This window comes from Oncorhynchus clarkii, chromosome 33, assembly GCF_045791955.1.
Source record: "Oncorhynchus clarkii lewisi isolate Uvic-CL-2024 chromosome 33, UVic_Ocla_1.0, whole genome shotgun sequence".
Taxonomy (NCBI): Eukaryota; Metazoa; Chordata; class Actinopteri; order Salmoniformes; family Salmonidae; genus Oncorhynchus; species Oncorhynchus clarkii.
In genome coordinates this window covers 5157874-5176728 of record NC_092179.1, presented here as the reverse complement: position 1 = coordinate 5176728, position 18855 = coordinate 5157874, and the positions used below count along the sequence as shown (strand labels likewise).

The window sequence follows — 18855 nt, the reverse complement described above, 5'->3', positions numbered from 1 at the left end:
TCACCACACCAGGCTTAGGGTCTTTGTGAGCAGCTGCGTGGCCACACTGGACCCTGACAGGAACTCTGTGCCCAGATACATCTTCATTGGGAAAATCTCCTACTAACTTAAAGCGGCTTGTGTAAAAATATTTTAAGATATATACACAACACAGAGGACTAAAGGTCAAGAGGGAATTAATGAATAATGGAAATAGTTATTTTTCTGTAATAGGGAAATAATGATTTAAATGGTCAGAGACACGGGAGGAATTTCAGTCCAGGACTCAGATACATGTGGCAAGTTCTCATTGGTCCGAATTGTCTATACATTGAGCCTGAAACAGGATACTTATTATTTGGCCATTGGCCCAGTTTTATTGCAAGGAATTCCAATTGGTCAACATCCTGTCACTTTGTTCTGTGGAGAATCACTGAGAACAGGGAAGAATGACCATCTACTTCCCCGCATAACAACTATGATTTGTTCTCTTTGAATAAACCTATTTTGCTCCCCCTGATTTGCTTTGGGGTCTGTATTATTAAAGAATACCATCAACTGCTAACACTACCTAAAATGATTGTTCTCCGGCTGTCCCTGTATAAAAACTTTTTTCAGGTAGAACCTTTCCAACCAAAGGGTTCTTTGTTGGGTAGCAAGGAAGAGGAAACAATACGTTGAATGTATTCTGACCCTGATCTTTCCCCTCCAGGTGCTTGATGGACTCCCAGCTGCCTGCCGACCAGTAGAACCCATGCGTAGAACCCAGGATGACAAGGCCTACAATGGTTATTCAGATTTGTAAGTACACTGTGTTGAGTAGTCATAAATCAAATCAAATCAAATGTATTTATATAGCCCTTCGTACATCAGCTGATATATCAAAGTGCTGTACAGAAACCCAGCCTAAAACCCCAAACAGCAAGCAATGCAGGTGTAGAAGCACGGTGGATGGAAAAACTCCCTAGAAATACACTGTGTCGCCCGATTTCAATTGGCCTCTTTAGTGTCACCATGTAAGTCTGAGTGAATGTGCCTAAATATACAATTGTGTGTTGTCTTTGTGAGCAGATTAGTGTTTAATCTGTGATCATTTTGTTTGTGTGATTTTGTAATGTCCCAAGAAAAATAAAATAAAAAGTTATTTATTTAGTTTTTCGTCCTGTTTTTTCCAGTTGTACATCATTTCCCACCTTATGGCAGACCTTGTCATAGACCATGCCGAGCCTAGCAACAAGGCATGTTCTGACTTACTTCCAATTTACCCATTGTCAAGCTGAGCCCTCCTTAGATACTGTTACTGGGCTGTGACTTCTCCACTGGGATAACCATAGCATTTGTTACAAGATGGCGTGTTCTTGGTCCATGAGTACATCTTCTTTCATACATTTCAGATGGCCAATATGGTTGAGCAAGGCAAGGAGATGGGTTTTAGGAATGGAAGAAAAACTCATTGAAAGAGCCATGGTGTCTTGACTGCAAATGCATTACTGAGACGTTGACCCTGCATGCATTTCATGAAAACGTTGTCCTTTTAGTATGGGACAGGATACCACTTTGGGACCCATGATGGTCTTCCCAACCAAACAGAAGAGTGCACCTTTAACTCCACGGGGAGGGATGGTGTCCATATCCCTGGCGTCCCCTCCAGTACATGGGACAGGAGGCCCAGTCGACTGGAATGGACATGAGGTGGTACTTTGGCTGTCTGAAATGACATTATGTTGTTATACCTTATGTAAGCGGTGGTCAAAAGTACTGCACTCTAAAGGGGGCCGTTAGGCACACTTTTCATATTCATATATGCTACCAATTCTTGAAACACTAGCTATTACATTTCTTTCCTGGACCTTATTATGCCCAATCCCAAAATGCTGGTAGTCCCTTGGGCCCGATGGTCAGACCTGACAGACAACAAGCAAGGTTTCGTTAGCTCTACATGATGGCCTCTTCAGGCAGAAAGGACTAATAGGTCCAAAGGAGGTTAATGACCTTCCTGGTTTGGATGTGTGGTAATTGAATGTAGGCTCTGTGCTAACTATAGTCTGTTCTCAGAGCTGGAGCCCATCCCAGACCCAGAGTTCATTCCTGAGCCTATTGGAGACTTTGGAGCAGAGTTTACCACAGAGAAAGAGGGTCTGATTGAAGATCTAGGTAAAGAGAAGGATGAAGCCAAGCCTTTGGTTGACAAGGATCATTCTAAGATTGGAACTCATGGTAAGGGCATGGTGGGTATGTGAATTTCAAGAATGACTCCCCCTAAAAAGCAACTAATCCTTTTGATAACTGCATATGTGGCAAACATTTATTCTAATGTCAAAATTGACTACAAAGTGTAAATAGGATAATTTTGGTGATAATTAGTCTAAAATGGAGTTTAGAACCTCAGTGCTTCACAACGAGTAAATTAAGTTTGGATAACCATTGTCAACAAATCATGCCCCCTTTTTTGAAAAGCTCCATGTGCAAATCTAGGTAGCTAGCTAAAATAAATAATGGATGCAGATATGGTGGTAGCTAACTCAATGTCTGAGTCTGACTAATACAGTGAACTAGGCGCAACAAACCGCAATGGTGTCACTTGCCTGAATCAATCCAATCTGGAGCTATAGTCAGTCTAGATCTTGTAAAGCATAGAATTAGGGTTACCACAGCCACAAAGTCAAAAGTGGCTATATTGTAGAAATTCCTGAAAACAAAAATATTTTGGTCTTAAAGGTTAGGCATGAGGTTAGCAGTCTGGTTAAGAATTTTTGGAAATGGGTGGTGTTTATGACTTTGTGGCTGTGGTAACTAGTGATGACCTAGAATTGGCTTGACCAGATTTACTGCAAATGTGTGTTATGTGAAAAGTTGTATTAAAAAATAACGGGTTTCATAAACTAGTAGGTTAATAACCCAGCCAAGCAAATACAAGTAGTGGTCATTTTGGTCACTTCGTGTACCATTCTATTTCTCTACACATCATGATATCTGAAGTGAAATAGAAAGGTAAATGCAGCGATCAGGTTGGTTCCACCATGCTAATCATAACCACTATTGATAATACAGATATGCATCTGATGGTCACAGAGAATCAGAAAACCAGTCAGTATCTGGTGTGACCACCATTTGCCTTATGCGGCATAACACATCTCCTTCGCATAGAGTTGATCAGGCTGTTGATTGTAGCCTGTGGAATTTTGTCCCACTCCTCTTCAATGGCTGTGCAAAGTTGCTGGATATTGGCGGAAACTGGAACACGCTGTCATACACGTCGATCCAGATTATCCCAAACATCCTCAATGTGTAACATGTCTGGTGAGTATGCAGGCCATGGAAGAACTGGGACTATTTTAGCATACAGGAATTGAATACAGATCCTTGCGACATGGGGCCATGCATTATGATGTTGAAACATGAGGTGATGGCATTGGATGAATGTCACGACAATGGGCCTCAGGATCTCGTCAGGGTATCTCAGTGCATTCAAATTGCCATCGATAAAATGCAATTGTGTTCGTTGTCCGTAGTTTATGCCTGCCCATACCATAACCCCACCACCACCGTGGGGCACTCTGTTCACAACATTGACATCAGCAAACCGCTCGCCCACAAGACGTCATACCATCTGCCCAGTACAGTTGAAACCGTGATTCATCCATGAAGAGCACACTTCTCCAGCGTGCCAGTGGCCATCGAAGGTGAGGATTTGCAAACTGAAGTTGGTTACGACACCAGACTACAGTCAGATCAAGACCTTGGTGAGGACGACGATCACACAGATTAGCTTCCCTGAGGCGGTTTCTGACCGTTTGTGTAGAAATGTTTTGGTTGTGCAAATCCCGGGCCGGCATGGTTAAATGTGGTCTGCGGTTGTGAGGCTGGTTGGACGTACTACCAAATTCTCTAAAATGACATTGGAGGTAGTTTATGGTAGAGAAAAATACATAATTCTCTGGCAACAGCTATGGTGGAAAATCCTGCAGTCAACATGCCAATTGCACCCTCCCTCAAAACTAGAGACAGCTGTGGAATTGTGTTGTCAGAGTGGCCCTTCATTGTCCCCAGCACAATGTGCACCTGTGTAATGATCATGCTGTTTATTCAGCTTCTTGATATGCCACACCTGTCAGGCGGATGGATTATCTTGGCAAAGAAGAAATGCTCACTAACAGGGATGTAAACAAATGGGTGCACAACATTTGAGAGAAATAAGCTCTTTGTGCATATGGAAAATGTTTGGTATCTGTTATTTCAGATTATGATACATGGGACCAACACTTTTACATGTTGTGTTTATATTTTTGTTCAGTTTAGTTTGACAATGCGTTTCTGTCTTTATCATTATGCACTGCATACTAGCTTAGAGCAGGGGAGGGAAAACTTTTTGGCTCAAGGGCCACATCGGGATTTTGAAATTCAACAGAGGGTCACATTTTTTGGGGGACCTCCCAAGTGGCGCAGCGGTCTAAGGTGTCACTACCGACCCGGGTTCGATCCCAGGCTGTGTCACAGCTGGCCGTGTCACACACTGCTCTTGACCTTCACCTCTCCCGAGTCCATAAGGGAGTTGCAGCCATGGGACAAGTCTGTAACTACCAATTGTATACCACGGAATTGGGGGAAAAAAAGGGGTAATTGAAGTGGCTCCCCTTGAGCTAGAGTAATCAGAAATACTGCCTTATTTGTTAAGAACGCCGACTTAAGAGCTTTAGGATAATATCCTTTGCAGTGTTTTACGGGGGTATCTAATGAGTTCAAGATGGTCAGGGCAGTTATGTCATTCTTTTTCATTATAATTGAGGGCAGATTCAGTCCAATTCTAGCCCAAATCAGATGTACAAATTATCAGAGGGCATATTCCGTAGACTCGACAAACAAGAATGTTGCACATGGAAAGTATGGAAACTCTTTTCACATGTTTCTGCAAATCCTAACATTCCTAGATTTCTTTGGCCTGCATTGGTTTCCTGAGTTTGCAAAGCCAGACCTATCGCTAGTCTTGGCTTAATGTGAATCAGGTTATCACAAGTCCCAAGGTTCCTGATTAATCAAGTTACAGGGCATTCCTAGGAAAATTGGGCTTGCAATGTTGGGCTTGTTATAAAGGGTCTTATGAGGAACAGGGTCTTAGGTCTGGTTAATATATCAGCCAAACACATATGATATGTTTGTCTGATGACGTGGCACGCAACCATTGGTTGATGCAATGCCTACGCATCTAGTCGGGCAGGAACTCTACTTTTGCTACTGTCAGAAATGCACACGACACTGCCATAGTAACTGTTCTTCCGATTTGAACAAGCCAGATATGCGAAATTATCAGGTGACGATTCACACTGTGGCTGCGTTTTAGACAATCGGCCCAATTGTTTATTTTTTCCACTAATTGGTATTTTGACCAGTTACATCAGCCTTAAAAAAAGATCTGATGTGAAAAGATCTATGATTGGTCAAAATAAAAATTTGTGGAAAAAATCAGAATTGGGCTGCCTGTGAATACGGTCCCTGAACACTAGGGACAGTGTAGGCATATGAAGGCCAATCGGCAACACACCTGATTCTTCCAATCATAGTCTTAATTATTATTTACATTTTTAAGGCATCATGGCGATGAAAATGGGCAGGAAACCTTGGGGAGTAATGGCGGCAGGTAGAGGGTTAGGATGAATTATCTGCGGTGGCAGGTGCGTTGAAGACTGACGACTTCGGGCCTCGTCCCGATGCTTACAAGGATGATTCTTACCCAGTGGGAGCAAGATTTTTGGGGAGAATGGATCCTTGCATTCTGGCTGATCCATATGTGGTGTCAGGATTGTTGGAGAAGTGGTTGGCCTGTTGAATCGGTGAAAGTAACTCTAAGTGGATATATGATGATTTTTATCCAGAGGGAGCTGATACTCCGCGCCTTGGTACAAGAACTGTGACTTTCTTTGCTCTCCGCAGCAGGGCGCCATTGAAAGGAGTGATAAATGGAGTGACGCTAAGTGTTGAGGAGGACCAACAGAAATGGAGGATTCCTGGTGTTTGTGACTCATGTCGCTTGGTGCGACACAGACCCGGTGGAGAGCGTGGTGAAACGGATACTGTCTGTCCTGAGGAGTTTTGACGCAGAGTCTTTACCCAACAAAGTCAAGTTAGGATGGGTCAGTTATCCCGTGAGAGTTTTTGTCCCGAATCCATTATGGTGTTTTCTGTGCCAAGCTTATGACTATGTGTAGGAGGGAGATTCCTAGATGTGAGAAGTATGCATTAGGGCATGAGACAAAGGAATGTGTAGTATCTGTGGAAAAAGTTGTGTGTGTTAACTGTAGTGGTACTCATGGTGCTGGAGATCAGAAGTGTCTGGTGAGAGAAAGGCTGGTTGATGTTGACAGGATCAGTGTAGTTCAAAAGGTATCGTATGAGGAGGCAGTGAAGAGAGTCGTAGAGGAAGATGGGTTCAGGGCGAGGGATCCTAAGAGGCCGAGGCCAATAGTGATTGGAATTAACACGTTTCAGTAAGGTTGGCTTCTTAGCATTCATAGCCATGGTTATTAACTGTACTGCAGAAATGGAATATAAACCACAGAAAATATATGTTGTGGTGGCAGGTCCAGAGAAGTACATAGGTGTACAAGATTTTCCAACACACAAGGTGTGTTGAATGGTCTTGTCCTGTCCTCCCAGGCTGCGGGCCTGGTGTACGATCAGATGTAGAATGGTGTTACGAGAATTATGTTCTGAATGTTCATAAACCAAACTTCAATTAAACAACTCGGTCTGTTACCAAGAATTTGTAAGGTTCTTGTTGAAATTAAACAGGCAGAGGCCAGTCTACAATAGTCAGCAACGTTTATTTACGAGAGCTCTACCAATCATATCATGTACATTGGTTTATATATCTCCCATTTCGTCATAAATGTCCCTCCTCTCAGACAATGGTAATATAGTTTACAAGTCTTCTCCTACATTGCATACATTGCTTATCACATCCTGCCACATGTTACAAAATCTACTGCAAGCCCAATCTTTCTCCCTAGGTGGGGAGACTTCCTTCCCTGTTATCAGTTTCACAGTGGTCACAAGTTGTCTGCCACAGTTTCTTGCCTGCTAACAGTCCCTCTTTCTTATGGACAAACATTCTTCATCATTATACAGAGACAGGGTAGAATTGTGTTAGATATAGTCCTATCATTACTTTAAATGTATACATCGTTTAATCATTACACACTGCTCAAAAAAATAAAGGTAACACTAAAATAACACATCCTAGATCTGAATGAATGAAATATTATTATTAAATACTTTTTTCTTTACATAGTTGAATGTGCTGACAACAAAATCACACAAAAATGATCAATGGAAATCAAATGTATCAACCCATGGAGGTCTGCACTTGGAGTCACACTCAAAATTAAAGTGGAAAATCACACTACAGGCTGATCAAACTTTGATGTAATGTCCTTAAAACAAGTCAAAATGAGGCTCAGTAGTGTGTGTGGCCTCCACGTGCCTGTATGACCTCCCTACAACGCCTGGTCATGCTCCTGATGAGGTGGCGGATGGTCTCCTGAGGGATCTCCTCCCAGAACGGGCGGGCCAGTCCATAGCATCAATGCCTTCCTCTTGCAGGAACTGCTGACACACTCCAGCCACATGAGGTCTAGCATTGTCTTGCATTAGGAGGAACCCAGGGTCTGAGGATCTCATCTCGGTACCTAATGGCAGTCAGGCTACCTCTGGCGAGCACATGGAGGGCTGTGCGGCCCCCCAAAGAAATGCCACCCCACACCATGACTGACCCACTGCCAAACCGGTCATGCTGGAGGATGTTGCAGGCAGCAGAACGTTCTCCACAGCGTCTCCAGACTCTGTCACGTCTGTCACGTGCTCAGTGTGAACCTGCTTTCATCTGTGAAGAGCACAGGGCGCCAGTGGCGAACTTGACAATCTTGCTGTTCTCTGGCAAATGCCAAACGTCCTGCACGGTGTTGGGCTGTAAGCACAACCCCCACCTGTGGACGTTGGGCCCTCATACCAGGGTTGAGGGTTGTTGCCCTCCTACGGCCTCCTCCACGTCTCCTGATGTACTGGCCTGTCTCCTGGTAGCGCCTCCATGCTCTGGACACTACGCTGACAGACACAGCAAACCTTCTTGCCACAGCTCGCATTGATGTGCCATCCTGGATGAGCTGCACTACTTGAGCCACTTGTGTGGGTTGTAGACTCCGTCTCATGCTACCACTACAGTGCACGGCCTGCATTCAAAAGTGACCAAAACACCAGCCAGGAAGCATAGGAACTGAGAAGTGGTCTGTGGTCCCCACCTGCAGAACCACTCCTTAATTGGGGGTGTCTTGCTAATTGCCTATAATTTCCACCTGTTGTCTATTCCATTTGCACAACAGCATGTGGAATTTGTCAATCAGTGTTGCTTCCTAAGTGGACAGTTTGATTTCACAGAAGTGTGATTGACTTGGAGTTACAGTGGGGCAAAAAAGTATTTAGTCAGTCACCAATTGTGCAAGTTCTCCCACTTAAAAAGATGAGAGGCCTGTCATTTTCATCATAGTTACACTTCAACTATGACAGACAAAATGAGAAAAAAAATCCAGAAAATCACATTGTAGAATTTTTTATGAATTTATTTGCAAATTATGGTGGAAAATAAGTATTTGGTCACCTACAAACAAGCAAGATTTCTGGCTCTCACAGACCTGTAACTTCTTCTTTAAGAAGCTCCTCTTGTCCTCCACTCGTTACCTGTATTAATGGCACCTGTTTGAACTTGTTATCAGTATAAAAGACACCTGTCCACAACCTCAAACAGTCACACGCCAAACTCCACTATGGCCAAGACCAAAGAGCTGTCAAAGGACACCAGAAACAAAATGGTAGACCTTCACCAGGCTGGGAAGACTGAATCTGCAAGCAGTTTGGTTTGAAGAAATCAACTGTGGGAGCAATTATTAAGATATGGAAGACATACAAATGCTGTCGTCCAGCCCTAATCCAACAATGCAAATTTAAAGAAGGTGTTTATTGGGTTCGGTAAGATGGCAGAAGCAGGTATTCTGTTTGAAACTGATGGCGTGTTGAGTGGAGATGAGTGAGAAGGAATGCACTACTGGTAGAGTAAATGTATTATTCAACATTCTGGCATGTTCCACATTTTTGCACTGTTTAGTTTGACTGTACCAGAAGCCAGGAAGCATAGGAACTGAGAAGTGGTCTTTAGTCACCACCTACAGAACCACTCCTTTATTGGGGGTGTTTGCTAATTGCCTATAATTTCCACCTGTTATCTATTCCATTTGCACAACAGCATGTGAAATGTATTGTCAATCAGTGTTGCTTCCTAAGTGGACAGTTTGATTTCACAGAAGTGTGATTGATTTGGAGTTACATTGTGTTGTTTAAGTGTTCCCTTTATTTTTTTGAGCAGTGTATATATTTCTTATTACACAAAGAGTTAATGTGATTTGTCTTTGATAGACCTAATTGACAGATGCCAATCAGTCTTAAAGCATTCTGTTTTGTCATTGTATGCATCTGTGAAGGCAGGCTGGGTTAAATCCTATATATCAGAGCATTGGATAAGATTTAATAATATGGAATATTTTTTTTTTACATCGGGTACAAGACTATTTTATTGTACCATGTGAAAGTCCTATCATGAGTAAGCCTATATACTACTAGGCTATCTGCTGGGATTTCAGTTGGATGTCCCGAGCAGGGAAGGGGATGTAGGGGCGTAAAGATACGCCTATGTAACCTATAACGTCACACGCCGCGTTGGCTACTGGCAGTGCAGGGATAGCTTTGTGCCCCCTCTTTCCCTACCCAGTGCATACCTAAAAAGTTGTAGGAAACTGTACGAATTTCAGCGTACCTGAGGGAATTAAACTATCTAACACAAACTGGAAAGCGACCGAATAATTAATGTATGCAAGGACAGCTGCAAGTAACCAACCAACCGAAACATTTAAATGGTCGCGATTTCAGAAGTAGAATAGTTTGCTGAGAGGGTAACTTTACGGTCAGACCTCGTCCACTCGTACTGTTCTACTCGGTGTGTAAAGTTCTGAGGGACCGAAAAAGGCTGGTGAAATGGCGGAAACCAAAATAATCTACCACATAGACGAGGAGGAGACGCCGTATTTGGTGAAGATCCCTATTCCTTCGGAAGACATAACACTTTTGGATTTCAAACAAGTTTTGAACAAGCCGAATTATAAATTTTTCTTCAAATCTATGGATCAGGATTTCGGGTAAGAACGGTTGTTAATGTGATGATGCTTTGAAGCTGGTTTGCTACCCCAGCTACGGGTTGTCTTAAATGGCCTAGGCTAATTGATGTTGGACAGAAGTCATTTCTGTCACGAGGCATGAATTGAATTATTCGACAAGGAAATGGCACACTGCTATTCAGATATTGCTTCCTAACGTAGGTCTGTCCCATGTCAGTTGACCAGGAACTATTGCTGGAGATGTTGTTTTTACTGCGATAAACTGCTGTCTTGGTGCACAAGGTCGTTTTTTAGTCTCTAATAATGCCAGGGCCAGCATCATCCTCCGGAATGTAAATGAGCATTCGGAAAAGGCACCACTGAGGATCCGTCAACTCCACGAGAACAACTGGTGTTGGCGGATTGGAGCACCGAAATTACATATAAAACTACGTTTTTGTAAAAAACTAGGAATTTCAGCACGCATTTAGAACCCCAGTCTTCCCACACTGATGGGGGCTCAACTCGATCTTAAATCGTGGAGTTTAGTTGGCTATGACTGAGTTGCAACAATGTTGCAAACTTTTGGCAACAATGTAACAAGTATGGCTCTCTTAGTGAGACACAAAGTAACAGATTGTAACAGCTATCCAAACAAGTTAGGATCCAGTGAATTGGTGCACTTTAGAGAACCTAAAATGAAAGTATTTTATTCACACATTATGTAGCTATTCAACAGCCTCCTTCATTCACCCCTGAATCATTATTTCTGTCCTTGAAAGTATAATCATATATTAATACGTAGGCCTAATTATATAGTAATAACCAATAGTTAGACTGGAGGCATATCATGATCAGCTAATGGAACATGGGTCTATATTTAGATATTCTACATGTGTTTTTACTGTCCCAATAATATATTTTCTTGTGAGAGGCAAATTAAACAAATGCACAACTCCCTATTCAACAGCACTGTTTAAACAGAGGATGTTCTGTAGCCTATACATCTCTGGGGGTCTTCAGTGTTTCTATCCCTCTGTTTGAATACGTCACAAATGGCACCCTATTCCCTATATAGTGCAATACTTTTGGCCAGTGCCCTATGGGTAGTGCAAAAAAAGTAGTGCACTAAAGTGAATATGGTGCCATTTGGGAATGCAATCTCGGTGTTTGGGCTTAGTGCCAGAACTCTCCCCTCTTCACAGCAGCTGCACTTCCTCCTCACCTAAACCCCATTCCTTCTCGACCCTTAAGTAGAGTCAGGAGAAAACACTCTGCCACAGACTGTCGACTATTCTCTTTAACAAATGAGCCTTTCCTGCTCTGCACGAGGTTAGATTTACACATTCACAGTTCCAGCCATTTAAAGCATGACCGCCATGATTTAGCAACTTCAACCATTGAAAACACACACACAGGCGCCTGAGCGATGGAGGAGCTGCATCCCCACGTTCAAAATCAGGGTGCATGTTTTAGCACCCCCACTTTTTTATCAGAAAAGTATCAGGATCAATTGGGTCATTTTTCATTTTCAATGATAAGTAATGTTTTGCACTAGTCTGTTTTGAAGTAGATGTCAATTATTTCTTTTTTTTTTACACACACACACACACACACACACATATATATACATACATACTGCTCAAAAAAATAAAGGGAACACTAAAATAACACATCCTAGATCTGAATGAATGAAATATTCTTATTAAATACTTTTTTCTTTACATAGTTGAATGTGCTGACAACAAAATCACACAAAAATGATCAATGGAAATCTAATTTATCAACCCATGGAAGTCTGGATTTGGAGTCACACTCAAAATTAAAGTGGAAAACCACACTACAGGCTGATCCAACTTTGATGTAATGTCCTTAAAACAAGTCAAAATGAGGCTCAGTAGTGTGTGTGTGGCCTCCACGTGACTGTATGACATCCCTACAATGCCTGGTCATGCTCCTGATGAGGTGGCGGATGGTCTCCTGAGGGATCTCCTCCCAGACCTGGACTAAAGCATCCGCCAACTCCTGGGCAGTCTGTGGTGCAACAGACTGGAGAGAGACATGACGTCCCAGATGTGCTCAATTGGATTCGGGTCTGGGGAACGGGCGGGCCAGTCCATAGCATCAATGCCTTCCTCTTGCAGGAACTGCTGACACTCCAGCCACATGAGGTCTAGCATTGTTTTGCATTAGGAGGAACCCAGGGCCTGATGGTAGGCTTTGTTACTTTGGTCCCAGCTCTCTGCAGGTCATTCACTAGGTCCCCCCGTGTGGTTCTGGGATTTTTGCTCACCGTTCTTGTGATCATTTTGACCCCACGGGGTGAGATCTGCGTGGAGCCCCAGATCAAGGGAGATTATCAGTGGTCTTGTATGTCTTCCATTTCCTAATAATTGCTCCCACAGTTGATTTATTCAAACCAAGCTGCTTACCTATTGCAGATTCAGTCTTCCCAGCCTGGTGCAGGTCTACAATTTTGTTTATGGTGTCCTTTGACAGCTCTTTGGTCTTGGCCATAGTGGAGTTTGGAGTGTGACCGTTTGAGGTTGTGGACAGGTGTTTTTTATACTGATAACAAGTTCAAACAGGTGCCATTAATACAGGTAATGAGTGGAGGACAGAGGAGCCTCTTAAAGAAGAAGTTACAGGTCTGTGAGAGCCAGAAATCTTGCTTGTTTGTAGGTGACTAAATACTTATTTTCCACCATAATTTGCAAATTCATTAAATCCTACAGTGTGATTTTTCTGGATTTTTTTTCTTCTCATTTTGTCTGTCATATTTGAAGTGTACCTATGATGAACATTACAGGCCTATCATCTTTTTAAGTGGGAGAACTTGCACAATTGGTGGCTGACTAAATACTTTTTTTGCCCCACTGTATGGGGCAATTTATCTTTAATGGTTATGATACATAAGGCACTGTTGGCGTGTAGGCCTAGATAAATGTACACGTATTTGTCTCGCCTTGTATTCTAAAAATAGATTTACTCGTTCATATAATTTGTGGCAGAACCAAATAAAATTTGTTTTAATTTCAAAAATATGGATTCCCCCTGTGAAGAATTGTAGGAAATTGTTTAAAAAAATAATTTTGCATTGATGCAAATACCATTTGACGGAAATGCATTTGACCATCATTCTTCTTGGTCTATAGGTTTCTAAGTGACCCCAAACTTTTGAACGGTAGTGTAAGTGTACATTTATTTTGCGTCTGGTTTGGTCAGCATGTTCCCGATATGCAATTTCTCTACTGTTCTATTGGTTTTCATATCAACTTTCTTCCGTTGTCCAGAAGCCAAAGGCACAATCCTAGTCATATTAGCAACCCATTCTAGTTGTTGCATCTTTAGATTCCCACTAAGTTCCTAACAGAGATTTTCATTTTTATCCCATATGGAACCACTCATCAAGTGTGCTGTTTAGGGTTTTCCGCAAATTGCTTTAAAATGCTTCATTACAGGATTGCATGTTCTGTTAAGAAATTACCATAATATATGTGATTTTTGTCATGCTGTACATGCTGTGAGTGGATGCCCTAATGGGTTACGCACCCAATGCATATGGGTCCGTTAAATTTGTCCGGCGCCACATTTTCCTAAAGGAAACCCTGACACACACACACACACACACACACCATAGAAAAGTTATTTTCTCTACCTCAGACAAATCTTATTATGCCATTAGTTTGAGTGCTGGCCTCCCTGGTAAGTTAAATTCCCTCCCATCTACAACAGGCTAATTATCTCCTGGATAATACAGCGAGCTATACTGACTGTACTTTTAACTTATGGACTGCTGACATTCATTAGGCTATGAGACAAATGGGTGGGAAGACCGTAATGGAGAGAATGTAGGCTTTCAATATGTCTGCTCTACAACGTCCTGTAGCTAGCTGCCTGTTACCATGTACAACTACACAACTTTCTCTAGTCTCTGTGGCTGCGTTTACACAGGCGTCCCTATTCCGATCTTATCCCCAATTATTTGTTTTTTGAACAATCAAGTCTTTTACAAACAATTAGGCTGCCTCTGTAAACGCAGCCTAAGAAAAGCGTTGTTGCTCACCACCATATTAGTGGTTCCTCCTTTAAAAGTTGCGAGCTTACACCGCCGGACTTAGAGGTACCCAGCGTCACAGCGGTCATTGCTTCAGACCACCACAAGGGGGTATGAGAGCACTCATTATGCATTTGGGTCCCAAGGTTTTTATATGACCAATCATATCGAGTAGTTCCAATGACGAATTTGACGAACCCACTTTTCTTTTTTTTTGCCTTAATCCCTGATCTGGCTTTCAAGTCTATGAAAATGCCCGTTTTTGTTACAAATTTAATTAAAACAATGCACATTCACTAATATTGACTCACTTCTTGTAGTAGGCATTAAGCTATAGAAAATTAACACAGGTCTCAACAATCTGTCTGTCTCTAACTGTTTGAAAAGCATCTTAGGCTGTCCACTTTGTTCAGATTTTGAAATCAAGTGGCCCAGCTTATTTCTCAGAAAGAGAACGAGTTTCCATTTCCATATATAATTTTTATGCTTATTGCACATTTATAAAAGACTAGACAACTAGTATAAGTCTTTGGCTAAAATGCTGCTAGCAGTACCCCAATGCCGTGCGTGACAAATTGAGCATACATTTTCCAGATTCAATATTCATTTATACTCTCGTTTTAGTTGTCTGCTCTGCACGCAATTTGAGTAGTTGAGACATATAAAGGGTTTTGTTAAAGTTCTCTATTACAGTAAAATAATGTCTCAATGTGTTTGTCCATATGACCTGTTGGACTGAACATCAAATGCAGATAGTGAGTTGAAACTGCTTGTCAGAGAGGAAATTGTAATCTCTCAATTTTGTTGGCGTGAGAGGCAGGGGGAGGGGCTTGATGTGTGTAAACCATAGAGGAAAATACGAAGCGAGAGGTTCCACTCAAGCTAAAATCTGTCCAAAATAAGCCCAATGTGTTTCTATGGGCTTAATTTGGACCTAATCTTGTCGCCTGCCTTCCCGCCTTTGGGACAACAACTTCCTTTGTTAGGGCGGAGATGTGCATCTCTTCTTTATACAGTATATAGATCTCTGGTGTAAATGTGGAGGTGCACACAGCACAGAAGGAGCGAAAGATGTGAGACTAAAAATACAACACGAGAACAAGTGGCCGTAAATACTCATAAAAATAATAAAACTATGAGTATTTTGGAATATTGCACAAAAACATGAATTAAAATAAATTAGATATCGCCCAGCCCTACTTAATTCCCTTCAAAAATTTGTCAAAGCCATTCAGTAAAGTTGCAGAACATTATGCATGGTATTTTTCTTTACCTCAATATCATTTAGACGCCTGTGAAATTGACCATGCAGTTGGATTTGAAGTGAGACAACAGCAGATCTTGACCAGAGTGAGGCGTTTTATTTGCAAGTGAAGATAATAGCCCGCAACTGTACAATATAAATACTAACACGCTCTAGAGCAGGGGTGTCAAAGTCAAATGGACGGAGGGCCAAATAAAAAAATCAGCTACAAGACGAGGGCCGGACTGTTCGAATGTTCATTGAAAATTTTTTAAATGACGCATATAGTCTAGTGAACCTAATTGAACCTACTGAAAACCTAACAAATATATTACAATATGATCAGATAAATAAAGCAATATTTTCTTATGGCTCTGTCAGTAATCTTTAATTTTCAACAGACACAAAAGACAAATTTCCTTTATATAAATATCCCCATAACATGAACATTAAATGAAAGAAACCGGTATTCAAGGCACCATCAGTAGACTATATTTTCTATTTTAGCAAAAGTGGGCTAAATTTACTTCAAAGAAAAAACAATAATAGCAATTTTCTATCATCCACTCAACTGAAATATTTTTAAAATATAATTGGATTGAAATACAAAAAAATAAAGTGCAAAAATCTATTAATCAAAAACAACACTTTGTTTAAGGAGAAGTAACATGCAGTGAAAACATATTAAATTTTAACTTTTAAACTTGAACTGAGTAAAAACTCTAAATATGTGATTGCACAGTAATGTTCACTTGTTTGAGGTTGAGGGTGATACTTGGTGGTGTCCCATCTTTTCCACAAGTTCATCAATGTTCGGGGTAAGGCTCTGAGCTGAAGAAATCCTCAGAATTGAGTGGAGGTGTTCAGCAGTAAGTCGACTTCTGTGTGATGTTTTGTTCAGGTTCATCAAAGAAAACAGTTGTTCACACAGGTATGTGCTGCCAAACATAGACAACGTTTGAGCAGCCTGGATGCGCAGCTGGGGCATTGTGCCGGGGAGGAAACGGGCGAACTCCGCAGCACCCACTGCCGCATATTTTGCCCTCAGTGCATCATTGCATTGGAGGTCAATCAACTCCATTTGGAGGTTTGGTGGTGAGCTTTCCACGTCAACAGCAAATGGGTTACCGAGCAGTTCCAACCTGCTTTTTTGTGCTTCAAAGTCAGCAAATCGGCGTCGAAAGTCAGCGGCAAGCATACCTATTTTATCAGCCAACTGTGTGCTCGGGAACGCACTGGTAGAGAGCTTCTCTTTCATGGTCTGGCAGCTGGGAAAGTGGCTCAAATTTTCTTTCCGCATCTGCGTCTCCCACAGAGTCAGTTTGGTTTTAAATGCCTTCACTGTACTGTACATATCAGAGATGACACGATCCCGACCCTGCAGCTGCAAGTTTATTGCATTCAGATGACTCGTAATGTCACACAGAAAAGCCATTTCACACAGAAACATTTCGTCTCGGAGTTGTGTTGTGTCTTTCCCTTTGCTGTCCAAGAACAGACAAATCTCCTCACGAAGCTCGAAACATCTTTGAAGCACCTTTCCCTGGCTTAGCCATCGCACCTCTGTGTGATAAGGCAAATCACCATGCTCCGTTTCTAACTCCGTCAGAAATGCCTTGAACTGGCGGTGATTCAAACCTTTGGCTCTGATAAAGTTAACTGTGCGCGTGATGATGCTCATTACATGCTCCATTTTCAAGGCTTTACCGCACAACGCTTCCTGGTGTATGATACAATGATAAGCTGTCAGCTCACCTGTCGCGTTTTCCTCTTGCATCTTTTCCCGTATCTTCGCCACCAGTCCGCTCCTGTGTCCACACATCGCAGGTGCTCCGTCGGTTGTCAAACCCACGAGTTTTTCCCAAGGCAGCTCCATCTCATTTACACATCTTGACACCTCTTCATACAAATCATGCCCCGTAGTTGTGCCATGCATAGGACGTAAAGCCAAAAACTCCTCTGTCACGCTTAGGTTGGAGTCCACTCCGCGGATGAAAATTGACAACTGGGCAATGTCAGAAATGTCGGTGCTCTCATCCACAGCCAAGGAATATGCAATAAAATCTTTTCCCTTTTTCACAAGCTGCTCTTTTAGATTGATGGACAACTGGTCTACTCTCTCGGCAATGGTGTTTCTGCTCAGACTCACATTTAAAAAGAGTTGCCTTTTTTCTGGGCAAACTTCGTCACAAACTTTAATCATGCAGTTTTTGATGAAATCCCCCTCCGTAAATGGCCGGGCTGATTTAGCGATCTCTTCTGCCAAAATAAAACTGGCCTTGACAGCAGCCTGGCCTTGTGATTTGGCTTTTTTGAACAGAGCCTGTCGAGATTTGAGGCCTCGTTTTAATTCCTCTGCCTTTTGTAGCCTTTGTTCCATGTCCATATTCTTGTTTTTGTCCGCGTGTTTCGTTTCATAATGTCGTCTCAGATTATACTCTTTCAGTACCGCCACACTTTCTCCACACAGAAGACACACAGGTTTTCCAGCTACCTTCGTGAACATATACTCCGACTCCCACCTTGTTTGAAACCCCCGGTTCTCAGTATCCACCTTCCGTTTTGCCATTTTTGATGGGTATCTGAAAGTTAATTTTACTGTGATGCTGACGACTGCTGTGCCAATAAATATTGAAATGAAGCAGCCTACTGCTCGGTGCGTCACCTTTGCATTGTGGGAAATGTAGTATTGGTGCGTGTAAAAGATCTGCGGGCTGCCGGCTTGCTGCGGGCCGGTTCTAATAATAAATCAAGATCATCCCAGGGGCCGTAAAAAACCTTCTTGCGGGCCGGATGTGGCCCGCGGGCCTTGACTCTGACATATGTGCTCTAGAGCAAGGGTTTTGAAACGTTCTTGGCCAGGGACCCTCTCCCATGATATGTTACCAAAAAAAACAAACGTGTCTTATATTCAGGCATTCAAAACATGTGGCAAGACGACAGCATTTGCCCCAGTAGGCCTGCTTTTCAATCTGCACACCACTTTCAAAGCAGTAGCACCAACATGGCCAGATAGCCTACTTGTCAGCGCATTTTTGTATTCCAGTTCAAAATGTACCTGCACTGTCGTCACAGACTACCATTGAAGACTACATGTAGACAAGCGTGCTATTTATGCAATATGATTGGCCGTTCAGTCAAGCACCAATATGCTCCAGCAAATCACAACTTCTCGAGCAGAGCTACGTTCACACAGCATTGTATTAATTTCAAGCTGTCCTGAGCAAAAATAAGTCCATCAATCTACTTGCTGAGCTTGTTTATTTTAGGGAAAGTGATTTTACGAAAGTTAACTTACAATAGTGAACATTCTATCAATATGCTGGTGACTGAGTCTGCAAAAAGAAACCTACAAAAACACATTAGCATTTGTCTTGGTTAGC

At 42.2% G+C, this 18855-nt stretch overlaps 1 protein-coding gene across 2 annotated transcripts in view; it reads left to right on the top strand.

Moving 5' to 3' along the window:
• The first annotated feature begins 9728 nt into the window (after positions 1–9728).
• Positions 9729–18855, top strand: part of LOC139392653 (segment polarity protein dishevelled homolog DVL-2-like) — a 36046-nt gene continuing 26919 nt past the window's right edge. The window contains exon 1 of one of the 2 annotated variants that reach the window (XM_071140793.1): positions 9729–10214. In XM_071140793.1, coding sequence (XP_070996894.1) covers positions 10054–10214 — 161 coding nt within the window. In that variant the 5' untranslated portion in view covers positions 9729–10053. The remainder of the gene's footprint in view (positions 10215–18855) is intronic. The other variant, XM_071140792.1, reaches the window with a different exon arrangement.